Genomic DNA, 14,921 nt, shown 5'->3' on the forward strand with positions numbered 1-14,921 from the left:
TTTCTTATTATAATAAATGTGTATATTGTTAACATTGTGCTGCTTAATATTTTTGTGGAAACCACAATATTTTTTTCATTGTTCTTTGATGAATTGCTTAAAATAAAAAATAAATGCTTAAAAAAAGAAAGCCATTTATTTGAACAAGAAATCTTTTGTAATATCAATCTTTACTCTCACTTTTGACTGAATTTAATGCGTTCTTCCTGAATGAAAGCAGTAATTTTATCTTTATAAAAAAAGTACTGACAATTAACTTGTTGTTCTGTGTTATTATTATAAAAATGTAGAATTGTTGTGTTCACTACTGTATAAGTAAATATACAAATTTAATTTCACGTTCTCAAAATCTAAATTTATTAAAGTCCAACATAGTAACATCATTGAACAAGCTGAACATATATCAATGGCTTGTGTGTAAAAACAATAGTCATGAAGTTTTCCACATATTTTATTATGTTAACAAGTGTGGAAGTCATAATGGCAGAAATAACTAGCCAAAACATTTGACAAAATAACAGTGTTAACAGGGTAACATACCTTATGCATCATACCTCATCGTATTATGAGTGCTAAAGATTTTGGTAAATTTTAACGATTTTAATTATGGTAATTTTCCTCATTAAAACAGTACTTTTGGTTATGGTTAAAATTATCATGAGATAAAAAAAAAAAAGCAGTAGTAAATAAGCCATTTTATTTTACATTGCCTGATGAGGGCAGACATGTAAGATCTCATTACCCAGCCAAATACTACTTTGGTACACTTTTACTACTACATTTACTACTTGGACTGTAACTACAAACTAGTTACAGTCCAAGACCAAACGCATAATGGGCAACATAATGTTAAGAAAAAAACATAAAAAATACAGAGTGGACTTTTAAGCGAGATGGGCATTTCACCAATCTTTAGATTGTGTAAAACCATGGAAATTTGCAATTTATTGCACAGAAACAAGTGGTTATATAAAGAAGAGGGAACAGTTTTGGGTTTAAAAACTAGCTCGGATTTTCTCCAGAGGGTCAGTTTCCCACATATGTGGGTCCCAAGCCTGGAACCAGCCTGTGAAGGTCGGGGGCTCAGCCCCCTGCTTTATGGTTGTGATGGGCAGTCCACGACGTCCAGAGGGATCAGAGTCCACATAGTCCTTAGCTACAAACAATGAACATACTCAGTTATATATAGTAAACAGAATATAAAGTGCTATAGGAATGTCATATTTTTGTAGGTCATCTTGTAAATTAGCATCATCCTGTTTCCCTCAACAAATTTTTTTCTATTGGCTTTTGGATTATTGCAGAAAATAAACTCTGTGATTAACAAAAGCTCTGTGATTCTTACACATTTTCCTCATCAACAAATTTTATGAATTTAAAAGCCTAAATACAATCGCCCAAAGTAAAAAGCTACAGTTAGGACATAAACAAACTATGACTTAAATGTCACTACCATAAAGCTTCTGACAATTCTTTTTATCTTAATTTAAAATCTATAGATTAGAAAGTCTAGGTTAGATTAGATTCCAAGAGTGTGAAAACGAGGCTATAAAAGCAGACAACTGAGAAGAGAAGTTGATTTGTTGGGCGTGATGAAGTTTAAGGTCACTGACAACCTCTCTTGTCCCATTTAGCAACCAACTTTTTCACAACAATAAAAGCTTCAAAAATCATTGGGAGTGGGGTATTACTGACATAGAAAAAAATGGGAGTATATCTTAAGCTTGTGTTAACCAAAATCCTGTTCAAAAACTTAAAATTCAATGTTTTATCATGAAACAATGATTTAGGAAACATGTCACTCACCTATTTTTGGTGACTCAGTTTTTTCAACCTCATTGGCTTCTTTACCAATCCAAAGGAAGATCTAGAAACAGTGGCAGTTTTTCAGCATTACATCCCATTAACTATATACATGTGCTAGCTGATACAATTTGTGTCCCAATTTAGATGCTGCATCCGTCAAAGGCTGCTTTCCAAGACCGAATGTATCACTGTCCCATTTAACAATAGACGGTTTGACCTTCACAGACTTTAAAGGTGTGGCCTTTGAAGTCTGTGTCCTTCTAAGAATGCAACCCCTGAATTGGGCCACAGCTACAGTCTAAACCAGTGGTTCTCAACCTTTTTAACTCCAAGGCCCCTCATCACCTAAGACAAAATATTTGTTGTACTTTGCTGTTATGAGGAAGCTGCTTGTTTTCAAACCTTTTAACACAAAACTTTATTAATATAGTAAAATAATTAAATAAAATAATTATAATAATTAGATTAAAACTATATTAGTGTTAATTTCCACTTTTCTACATGTGTTTATGGGATAAGGCTTTTAACAAACATTTTTAACTTACATATGAAAATTTCTACTTATAATAAGATTTTAAAGCTTGACATAACAAAAAAAAAATATATATTTTTATTTTTAATATGCATTTTACTTTTCAAAATTGTATTATTTTCCATGACGAGATCCAGATCTAAAAATTTTCACATTTATTATATTATTTATAAATAATAAATAACTAAATAAAAATGAGGGAATGTGTTTTATCTGGGAAACAAATTAGTCATCTGATGCCCCATTAGCACCATTAGAAGTTTGCTGAGACCACCTGGTTGAGAACCACTGTTCTGAACTACATTCATATGGACTACATACTGGGCATCAACTCACCTGATCCCAGGTGTCAAGCAACATGACATCATCGGTAGCCAAGTCTGACTGAGTGAAGTCTCCAGGAACTTCTTCAACCTGAGAAGAAGAACAAGACATCCGGTCCATCACCATATTCACAAACCGCAGCTGTCCTCCAGCCTGCCTGTGTGTTTCTGTGATTATCACTTACCATTAGCCGGCCTGTCTTATTGGAGCACCCGAACAGACGTGGTGGTTTGACCATATTTCGTAGAGCTGAAGATGTCTGGTACTCCTTCTTCCCGCCCAGAGGCGACCAGAATCCAGCTGAGGAGAGAGCTATGTAAGAAAGGAGTTCATATAATACATCATAAAAAAAGCCATGGCAGACACTCACCTGGTTCTTTACCCTCGGCCACATCAGTGGGTTTCCCTCCCAGCACACTTACAACATACTTTGCAGCGACAATTTCTTCATCGCTGGCACCTGCACCTTTCCACACAAACACACAGTCTGATGACTTCAGCACAAATACGTCATTGGTGTTTAAGTTGGATGCAGATGGTTCAACCTACAATGGAAGTTATAGGTGATTCATGAGAAACATTATATTATACTGTATGTACGAGAGTATTCAGACTGTGACTGACCTCGACAGCACGTGTGGCCCTAGAGGAGCTCTGTCGGATGTGGAAGAGCCGTGTGCTTCCTGTCTTGGTCTGGCCGTCCTTGCGGGATGTGCCTCCAGTATGGATGATCATAGGTTTGCCCTTGAACAGACTCATCAGATGGGGAGGTTCTTGACCCTGTGTCACTCGCACCTGAGCAAATTATTGAGGTGGATAAAATAATTTTGCATGTTTTTTATTGATGGTACATGTGAATAAAATTGATAAAAGTCACAACAGATAAACTCGGATAATTTAATGGCCCTTCTGATCAAGATCACACCCTGGTGGTTGCCATCAGAAATACAGCAAATTTTTGGCTTTCTTGGTTTTCAAACAGCATTTTTCAAAAATAATTCTCACCTGAACTGGAGCTCCTCCCATGGAGTCATCCAGCTGGACTGTAAGGAAGGCAGAAGCTGCCAGCTCATCCTGAGTGCTCTTCAGGCCCTGCCTATAACACATCACATGCATGCAATATAATGAGACTTTGTTCATATGAAACAAACAACATAGATAATATACTATAAACCACTTTAAACACATATGGACTGACCAGGTGTAGATGATATGCTGCTCCCTACTTCCCTGTTTATAACTGTAGAGGATCAGGTAACAGTCTCCCCCAAAGAACTGCCCGTAAGTAGATGGATCCACTGGGACACGCTCCCCTCCCTCCACACGCCAAATCTGATTTAGACAAACATTAGTGTTAATGATAGACTGATTAAAGAACATTTCCTTTCTTGATCTCCCCTTTATACATATAAGCATCGAATGCAAGCAAGCATTGAATTTGCTACTTGCAAGGAACTGCAACATAATGTATAAAGTGGCCACCCAGCCTATATATATATATATATATCTGTATATGTATATATATATATATATATATATATATATATATATATATATATATATATATATATATATATATATATATATATATATATATATATATACAGTACAGGTCAAAAGTTTGGAAACATTACTATTTTTAATGTTTTTGAAAGAAGTTTCTTCTGATCATCAAGCCTGCATTTATTTGATCAAAAATACAGAAAAAAAATTTAATATTGTGATATATTATTACAATTTAAAATAATTGTTTTATTAATTTATTATACTTTAAATTATCATTTATTTCTGTGATGCAAAGCTGAATTTTTAGGATCATTATCACATGATCCTTTAGAAATCATTCTAATATGATGATTCATTATCAAAGTTGAAAACAGTTCTGCTGCTTAATATTTTTTCAGAACATGTGATACTTCTTTAGGATACTTTGATGAATAAAAAAAAAAAAAAAAAAAAAGAAGGTATGTTTTTAAAATATAAATATTTTGTAATAACAATATACACTACTGGTCAGTAATTTGGGGTCAGTAATGTTTTTTTTCTTTCTTTTTTTTAAATAAAATCAATACTTTTTTTCAGCAAGGATGTGTTAAATTGATAAAAAGTGATAGTAAAGAAAATATATTATTAGAATATATATTATTAGAATTTTTTTTTATTTTGAATAAATGCAGTTCTTTTTAACCTTTTATTCATCAAATATATTAGACTGCAGAACTGTTTCCAACACTCATAATAAATCAGAATATTAGAATGATTTCTAAATGATCATGTGATAGACTGGATGTTACATGTGACACTGAAGGCTGGAGTAATGATGCTGAAAATTCAGCTTTGCATCACAGGAATAATTTTTTTTTTTTTTAGTATATTCAAATAGAAAACTATTATTTTAAGTTGTAATAATATTTCACAATATTACTGTTTTTTCTGTATTTTTGATCAAATAAATGCAGGCTTGATGAGCAGAAGAGACTTCTTTCAAAAAACATTAAAAAATAGTAATGTTTCCAAACTTTTGACCTGTACTGTGTGTGTGTGTATATACATATATATATACATATATACATATATATATACATATATACATATATATATATACATACATATATATATATATACATATATACATATATATATACATATATACATATATATATATATATATATACATAAATATATAAATATATAAAATATATAAAATATAAAGTATAGTATAAAGTAAATATAAAGTGTATGTATATATATTTATTTTGATGACCAAAATGAAATGTACCTGGACTTTTCCAGAACCATCATCAACCATGTTGTGCTGGGCTGCCATGGCCTTGTTGTTATGGAGGCTGGAGGCATCAAAAGGAATCTGCTCCACATGGGCTATTTTGCCTATGGTGTAGGCCTTGGTAGGACCAGTGGTTTGGTCCTTGTCCTTCCAGTTAGAGAAGAACTGCTTAAACAGGGTGGTCTCGCCCCCTGCAGGCAGCACCTGGATCTACAGCATCAAGTATTGAAAGTACGGTATCAGTAAATGTGCCATTAGTTGTTCATATATACAAACAATGAAGAATGTAGAAAACATATTTTCAGTCATATTTTATGTAAGATATTATATGAAATCAGTAAGTATAAATATATAAAGCTTTTTTATAATTGTTTATAATGCTTCTAAATGTAAATTTCTACAAACCAGAATATTTAAATACTAATAAAAACTCAATCACAAGAATAAACTGATAAGCACTGGATCCATTTCTTTGATTGTTAATATTATTAGTGTTTAAAATCATTATGTATGTACCTGTGTTTTACTAGAGTAATTCTTCTCTTTGATGAACTGCTCTGCTGTTTTCATAGCCACTTTGCGTTCAGATGTGTTTGCATTTGGTCCTGTCGCCAAAGGGAAGACAGAGGCATATGCTAAAATGAAGCTTTTTAATTTTCATGTAAAATATGTAATGCATTTAAACAAAGGGCCCCTAGTCATGCTGTTTTGCATGTCAGTGCTATGAAAAACTCAAAGATGGTATCAGTCTGACATCTCTATAATACAATATAAGAAATGTAAAAACAAATATTGGGCAGATTCAAACTGGCTGTTGAATAATATTAATATAAGAAAATTGGCCACCCAAAAATTAAAATGGTGTCATCACTATCTATTTCTGTGGAACAGAAAAGAGGATATTTTTGATACCCAAACATTTTTGGGTCCAGTCAACTTTTTAGTATTGTATGTCCATGTTATGGAAGTCATTGGGACAAGAAACATTCTTTGGTTTGGTTACCAACATTCTTCAAAACGTTTTTTATATTTCACAGAAGAAAGTAAGTCATGCAAGTTTGGAATGACATGAGGGTGAGTAAATGATGACACTATTTGAATTTTTGACTTGACTGTCCCTTGAATAGCCTGCATGATCTAGATGACATCAGCCCCAAAAGTAAAGTTAAGGTCTTCAGAATAATGTGCACCAACGAACTGTGCACAATAAGAGCAGGAAAGACAACAGGATGATTTTTTTTTAAATGTTGATTTTAAAGTTATCAACTCATGCACATTGAGACACACCTTTCCAGACAAACACATTCTTATCAACTCCATTGTCCAGGATATAGCACTCATCTAGGGAGAGCATCTCCTGCTTGAACGGGCTAGTCTGGGCCACAACAGATGTTTTCATGGTGCCAGAGGCATCTGAAATCTACAGTAACAATGATAAACCACAGGACAGCAATCAGGCATGAATTAAAGATAGATAAATAAAGGTGTCGAAAGCTAAAGAAATAAACATAATGAGAAATACAATGTTTTGTCTTTGTGTGAATGACGTAGACAATAACGATGTAACAGTCCACATAAATATTTAAGATGGTAAATATTTAAAACTGAGCTAAAATATAAGTAGAGATAATAGTTTTTATTACCATGTACAATGCTGCCTTCTTCTTGTTGGAGGTGTCCACTTCCTCATCGTCAGGAGTTGCTGGGGCGATGCTGGATTTGGGCCCAAGAACCTGTGAGAGGAATACATTATTAAAGCCCATATGGGAACAGCAGGGCTTTATTTCAAACACTTATCTGATGCCAAGTGGACCAAACATTGAACCCTGTGCTGAATGACCTGATAGCAAATGGAATATTTGGCACGCATAAATCATCCCCTCTCATTAAACGCATGATGGATGCTTTCTCATTAACACAACACACAAACCAAAGCCAGAACACAAACAACAAGCCATTGTGCCAAATTTTACATCAGGCCTGCTTAATGGTGTCCATACCATAACGTGTGATTATTTAGCATCCATGAAAATGTAACACTGTGCGTCATTTTATAAAAACAGGCATTTAGTGTCAGCTTTAACATTTTGCACTTAACCAGCAAACATAAAGAAATAAATTATAAGAATTTGATGTCTAAAAAAGATAAATCTTTCACTCACTTTAATCAGAGCGTCTGGTTCAGCCCCATCCTCCACCATCATCAGCTTGGCCCTGCCATTTCTCTCATTGTCCCGGATATCAATGGCCAACTGGGAGGCCTTTAGACGTTCAAAACGATTGCAGTCACTGCCACACCACTGATAAATGTCCTGACGGTAAATGGGAAAAGTTTCTTTAAAATGAGTCAAATGTGTACTACCATTTAAAAATTTGGGGTCAGTAAGATTTTATTTTGAAGGAAAAAAAAAAAGGAAAGAAATAAAGAAAGTAATACTTTAAGTCAGTAAGGATGCATTACATGTTCTATATGCTTATAATGTTACAAATAATGAATGCTGCTTCTTTTTATATTATAGAATCAACAAAAAAAATATTAAGCAACACAACCGTTTTCAACATTGATAATAATAAGAAATGTTTCTTAAGAACAATATCAGAATATTAGAATGATTTCTGAAGGATCATGTGAAACTGAAGACTGGAATAATGGCTAGTGAAAATTCCGCTTGTCATCACAGAAATAAATTACATTTTAAAATATATTGAAATAGAAAAAAGTTATTTTTAAAAAATGTGAGCAAAAGAGTTCTTTCAAAAACAATAAATCATACTGAACTGTAGTGTATATTTCAAATATAATAGTAAAATATTTTAGTATATTTTAAAATATTCAAATGTGTTCTATTGGCAGCTTCAGTTATCTATACCTTCCCCAAGTCTACGATAAAACAGTCTCCTCTGTTGAAGCTGCTCCAGGACATCTCCACCTCAGTGGCTCTGATGGCCCTCCTGCCCTTGATGTGCAGCAGTCGCTTCACATCCACTTCATTAGTCAACACATGTTGGAAGCCAGATGCAACCCCACCTTGCTGAGGAGTCAGGAAAGACAGTTGACTCATTCCATTACATAAAATGATACTGGGATAGTGGCCAAATTAAAAGTAAAAAACTAAATGCAAACCACTCAGCAGAGTGCCTCTTCAAGAGCCATGCAAACTTACTTAGCTAAGCAAACTGCTGAATATAATGGAAAGAATGTGGCATGATGGAAGTTTTAGAGCCATAGTTGATTTAACTCTGATGCTTCTACAAAGTAAACCCAGCAGGAACACTACTTTTGTATTCTCATTGCAAGTTAAAGATAAACTCTTCTTCTAAGAAGGGTAATTTTCATTAAAAAGCAAAGGAGAGTTTACCTTATACTTGATGCCAGCCTTAAAGTAGCCCAGGAAGGTGAGCGACTCATTGTTTTGGACCTCACGGAACTGAACCGGACCACCCCCGAGAAAATCATCCAGCTGTGTGGCGAAGATAGCTGCAGCTCCACTTTCATCTTGAGAACACTCACTCCCTGGAGGAGGGGGAAATGATCCACAGGAAAAGGGTTGCTTGTTTGTGCTATCTTTTTAATATATTAAAAAATAATAATAATGCAATTCACACATCTGTTGATCTCTTGATCATCTGTATTAAAATTTATTTAGATATTTTTTAATGAATATATGATGAATAAAAAAAAACTAATTAAAATATAAAATACTTGAAAAGAAAACCTTAAGTAGTTTGTAATAAAATATTTAATACTAATAAAAACAAAATATATTAACACAACTGATTCACTGCTTGTTATGTATTTAAAACACATTTGTCTGCCAATATCTGATATCCTAGAGAGGACCCCTGAAGACCCTCATGTGTCACAGTGATATTTTAATATCATTTATAAACAATTAGTATACAAATTTTAAATAAAATCATAAATAATATCAATTACATTTTAATTACATTAAATTTTTTATTAATACTTTCACTTATAACTCACCTTTTAACTAAAATAAATTAAATAAATTAGTTTCCTTTTAAGGTTTTTATGCAATATTTATATTCTATTTTATTTCATTTTTATTTTAGTTAATTTGTTTAATACTTATAGTTAACAAAAACAACCCTGTTATGTCAGTAAGGTCAATAAGTCTCTTCTAATATCAAATAATTTGGCTCCTTTAATATTGGTTTAGGTTGTAAAATATCACATGATGCAGCTCCCTAGAAATATATTTATATTTTTGAAAATAATTATGCGTAGACTCTCACGTACTCCATGAGTAAGGAAAATTATATATACTTTTTTTACTTTTACTGAGTCATTAAATTGATACATTTCTCAAAAATGCATTGCTTTTTTATTATGGACACATCCAACCTTTTACACAAAAGCAGCATACAAAAGACAGTAAAACATGTTTCAGGGTAGATGCTGCTGTTAGTGAAAAACAATGTCCTACAACTTACAGGAACACTCAGACTGACCTCACTTACCAAGCAGCACTAGCAGTGGATCTGTCTTTAGCAAAATAAGAACCAAATATAAACCCCAAAGAGGCCACATGGTGCACATTATGAGATTTTCCACTGTGTGTCCTCAAATAAACCTTTTCTTCTCACACTACAACTCCATTCAAATGTCTTAGAACTACTATGGTTTGGAGCATGTCTGCGAGCAAAAAGAACAAGTTTAAACCACTGGGTGGAACAAAAACATCATCTCACTGATCAGTTCCTATTATTAAACAGAAGACAGCATAAATCTTAGTAGGCTGAAAGCCAATGGTTGATGCATTGCCAAACAAACAAGTGAAGGCACGCTGTAATCTGTGGAGCTGACTAAATACCATTTAGTGACTTCCCTTCTGAGGTATGCCATCTGTACTAGAACAAATTAACTTTTCCTTCGGGGTAGGGACTGTCATAAGTAATCAGCACAAGGTGCACTTTCAGAATTCTTTACATTAATGGTGGTGAGAAAGCTCATGAGAAGTATTTACAGTAAAGTAAGCAAAAAGTCCCCGGAAGACCTACTATTTCCAGCAAGATTCTGAAGTGTGCATCTGATGGACACTTTACTATCCCATAATTAGGCCACAGCAGAGGATTTGTGGAAGTCAGTAATGTGACACAACTGACGCTGGTAGGTCACATGACAATTGCAACGTATTAAATTTAGTATGTCTGGATTACTACACAAACTCATACTGTATAGAACATACTTTTTAATGGCTCAAAAGAAGTATGTAACTCATAGCAGCCACTCAGTTGCTTTGTTCCTGAATGAATCAATGTTTTTGAATGAATCAGCTGAATGAGTGATTCAAAGATCCATTAATAAAGCCATGAGCCAGTACATTTCTAAAGGAATTTGGTGGAAAAAAGATCTAATTTCTATCATCAATAGTGTAGTGATGTACACTACCAAGCAACTTTGTGTTGGTCAGTGCAGCAAATACAGACCAACTTGAACTGGTGACCAACTTGAACTGGTGGTGAAATGGTGACGAACTGTTGTATAGAGAGCCTCAGTAAAGTTTTAAATGCATTTCCTTTTAGGTTTATGGCAGATGTCACTGACAGAAAATATAAATAGCATTTGTTTGTAAAGGCCCATTTCACAACATAAATTTCTCAAGAGCAAAATCAAACAACCCAGCACTCTCTTATGAGAAGAGCAGAATTAAAAATGAAATGACACAAAACTGAAAGAAAAAAAAAACAGACAGGCCACATCCTTCCTTATCTAAATAAAGCAACTGTAAAACATATGTGGCTCACCATGTGTGAAAAGATATATTCATATTATTGTACAGCCATAGGTAAAATGCTTCTATTCTATTCACTTACCCATCCACATGTGTATATAGTACGAGGGTGCGGTGGTGGTGTACAGCAGAAGGTAGGCATCACCCGTATAGAAGTTACCATAGAGAGTCTTAGGCACTGGCTTCAGGTCCATGTTTTCAATGCGCCATATCTGCAGACCAGGAGCTTTCCCTGCAGTCTCAAACTCCTTATGGGACACCATAGTGACTGAGGGGGGTGCAGAAGATAAAAGGTTTGGATGTTTATTCAGGGCATTACGTCATACTGGGAACATGAGAAATGAATAGTGTGCAAGCAATAGAGCAGAGAAATATGCTTTACAGAAATAAAAAAGTATCTGTTCCTCTGATATTGCTCTTGGTTATTGCATGAGAACCATATGAAGTCTGAATCTTCTGATGTCTGTGATTCTGAATCACTGGCTCCCATAAAACACATAGTCTGGCACAGCATGGGGACTATCAGGACCATTTACACATGCAAAAACTGCAAATGCAATGCACCGCACATCACACCTCTGTGCCTCTGTGACGGTATAGATAAGACTTTGAGCCTTGGAAAAGAGGATCTTAGTCATCATGGTTGACTACAACACAGCTGATAAGAAAGAGAAACACATGATCTTGGCTTACATGCGTAACTTTATTAGTTCAACCTGTTTCAGTTATCAAATAACAGTCAAAGAGGCTCTGCTGCTGTTATGTAATGCAGTGGATTTATATATATATATATATATATATATATATATATATATATATATATATATATATATATATAATATATGTATATATATATATATATATATATATGATTTTATAAATTTTATTAAAGAAGTCTAAACAGTACAACAGTAAAAACCGCAATATTGTTAAATATTATTATATTGTGTTTCTGAAATATTTCTTACTTACGCAGCTGAAAACTGCTTAATATTTTTGCTTAATATTTTGCTCATTAGGTGATAACAACAATTACGACTGCCAACCTTCCTTTCTAGAAACTTTACATTTACACAAAAATTATTAAAAAAGCATTATATAAATAACAGTATAGCATTATATATATATATATATATATATATATATATATATATATATATATATATATATATATATATATATATATATATTTGTAACATATAAAAGTCTATATAGCAGTCAACATTGTTCGTATAACCAAAAACGATCAAACCTAACTGCATTTCAAAAGTAGCAATGACATGCATTTCAGATTTTACATAAATCCAAATCATGCAAAGGTTTTTTTATCTTAATTTTTTTTTAATGTCCTTCTTTTACTACTGTATTGTAGCTATTTATAGCCTGTCACTTTTCTGAGCATAAATCACTGTCCTATAACTTTAGTACGGAAAGCAAAGTTGGACTTTGTCGTATAAAGGCGGAAACTTGGCGTGCATTAATCCACTTTCCCATCTGGATAACAAATATTTTGCAAACCCTGCGTTACCATGTGAGCAGAGTAACATTTATGTTACTATTTATTGTTACTTGAGAACAGTAAAGAACAGTCCATTCGTTTAGTTTTCATTATGCAGCCAGTGAATTTCAAAAGCGATATGACATAAAATCAGAATATCGAAAATAACTTACGAGATTGTGGCAGATGAAGAAAGCTGTCAGTGCACGAGAAAAAGCGATGTATTTGAGTCTTTCTTTACGGAATCCCCGATTTAACTGGAGGGCGTGTCTGCAGAACAGGGGCGTGTGAACACACGGTGATCTTTCGTTACACTTGTTTCTCAAAGCCTCATGTCAGCCGACTACCTATACAACATTTTTGGGCGTATATGATGTCAAAGAATAAATCAATAAATACTAATAAAAGAAAATTAAATGAATTAATCATAATAAACAAACAAACAAACAAACAAGTCACTCGGTTTTAAAGCAGCCTTTGCATCTTTGACTTAATATGTGATTCTAAAAGCTTGTTTTGTAGATTCCAATGATATAAAGTGTTACTGTAATTTTATTGTAGTATTTTATTCATCACTGCCATTTAAAGAAACAGCTTTCCAGTGCTTTTTTTCTCCATTTGCAAAGAACATAAATAATACACAATATGAAATATTTTATGTCAGTCGAAAGTTTCTCCGTATATTCAATAAGTTAACAACATTCTTGTTTGTCATGAATTGCCGTTATATAAAAACAGTTCTAATACATAAAAAACCTCCAACATTCAAATAACACAACCAAGGCTTTCACTCGCTAATTTCATAAAACTCAAGCTCTACTAACAGAACAGGGGTGTTACAACTATATGTTTGTCTAATGTAGCAACAGGAAAGCCATGACCACACAATACAAGAGCAACTAATGACAAATATTGTCAGTTTACTCAAACATTGTTGGCTAACTTGAACACATTTCAGCTTCTGATAGAGGAAGCACTGCACAAGAAAACATCTGCTAGGCAAGGCACTTGCAAAATGGCAGACAAAAGTCATATAATGTAAAATAGGAATCAGATGCTGCTTTTGTGGGTTGCCTATACCACTGAAATGGTGGAGAGGCTTGAAACTTGAAACATTTCCCCCACTAACATGTGCTTGCAATTAACCCACAGACATGAAAGGCCATTTAAAATGGGATTGGATATATTGGATATAAACTCTCAGAGAAGAGCTAAAAATTACATTACATGTGGACATTATTGTATTTTATACATTTTAAAAGTGTTTTGTGATATTTTTCATTGATTTCAAACTCGAAGACATTTACAGTCTCATATTTCTTACTTCCTGAAGTAAAACATGCATCTACAACACTCAATAGAACGATTTTTATTGGCACTTGAACACTCATTTCTATTTTGCAACAAAAACGTTGGTCAAAAATGGGAACTGACAACCTGACCATTAGAGGTTGAGATATGTGAAAGCTTCTCTGTTAAAAAACATGAAATGAGAACTTTGTTTCTGCTTAGAACTTAGTAACATCATTTTGTAATGTTTACCAGATTATAATCATGATTATAAACTCTCTGCAAGCAGAGCTGATGGAGAGCTTATGTTAAAGCCGAACTGTCAAGTTAAATAATCAACGGACAGATGGTGAGCCACAAAGCTCTCCGAAGGCAGTGGATTTCCGGGATTAAACTCATCTGCAGTGCTGGGATAACTGTGACTCCTCAGCCTATGAAAGCAACAGCTGTGGACATCTGCCCCAAAAGGTGGGTGACAAAAGTATGCACTTAAGATAAAGGGGCTGTGGCAATGTCAATTATCAAACAAAGAGAGGGAAATCACCAGAGACCTTTACTGTCTCATGGAAACTGTTGCCATGGCAGCCATTGGGGACCTTTCCATTGTAAAGGTCAAATTAACAAAGAGCAAAATGCTGCAGAGAGGAGATTTCCAAAATGCAAGCCCATCAGATGGTCAGGCTTTGTCAAGTAGTTATTGCAAATGCTCCAGCAAGAAGATTCTGCGCTCACGTGGGAGATGTGGGTTTGAGAGCGTAAAAATTCTGTTGTAATTGTTATAGATATCGTAAGGTCTGTTAAAAAAAAAGTAGAAAAAAAGGAAAAGATAGGAGGAAGTGTAAAAGTTGATAAAGCATGTGGTGCACAAAGTAAACTTTTCTACATCCGTTTTCTGATACACTGTAAAAGTATCAGATTACATCTTTAAAC

The 14,921-nt window shown here is 33.8% G+C and overlaps 1 protein-coding gene across 1 annotated transcript; it reads right to left on the bottom strand.

Moving 5' to 3' along the window:
- Positions 1-333: 333 nt before the first annotated feature.
- Positions 334-13,028, bottom strand: scinlb (scinderin like b). Its single transcript, XM_042719243.1, has 17 exons — positions 12,875-13,028; positions 11,286-11,471; positions 8,807-8,961; positions 8,318-8,479; positions 7,610-7,759; positions 7,091-7,180; positions 6,735-6,867; positions 5,964-6,052; positions 5,442-5,657; positions 3,861-3,994; positions 3,668-3,758; positions 3,287-3,457; positions 3,033-3,207; positions 2,847-2,962; positions 2,675-2,752; positions 1,807-1,867; positions 334-1,156 (listed from the first exon to the last, which is right to left on the bottom strand). Exons 2-17 carry the CDS (start codon positions 11,464-11,466, stop codon positions 996-998), a joined length of 2,163 nt encoding a protein of 720 aa, XP_042575177.1. The 5' UTR covers positions 11,467-11,471; positions 12,875-13,028; the 3' UTR covers positions 334-995.
- Between the last annotated feature and the right edge of the window lie 1,893 nt (positions 13,029-14,921).

Source organism: Cyprinus carpio, chromosome B2, assembly GCF_018340385.1.
Source record: "Cyprinus carpio isolate SPL01 chromosome B2, ASM1834038v1, whole genome shotgun sequence".
Taxonomy (NCBI): domain Eukaryota; kingdom Metazoa; phylum Chordata; class Actinopteri; order Cypriniformes; family Cyprinidae; genus Cyprinus; species Cyprinus carpio.

Excerpts from the sequence above, each read along its gene's own strand:
- scinlb (XM_042719243.1), bottom strand. The coding sequence starts at position 11,466 with ATGGTGTCCCATAAGGAGTTTGAGACTGCAGGGAAAGCTCCTGGTCTG. Across the intron at positions 3,995-5,441 it reads ATGGTTCTGGAAAAGTCCAG|ATTTGGCGTGTGGAGGGAGG; the intron begins GTACATTTCATT and ends TGTCTAAATCAG. Across the intron at positions 3,458-3,667 it reads TGGGAGGAGCTCCAGTTCAG|GTGCGAGTGACACAGGGTCA; the intron begins GTGAGAATTATT and ends TAATTTGCTCAG.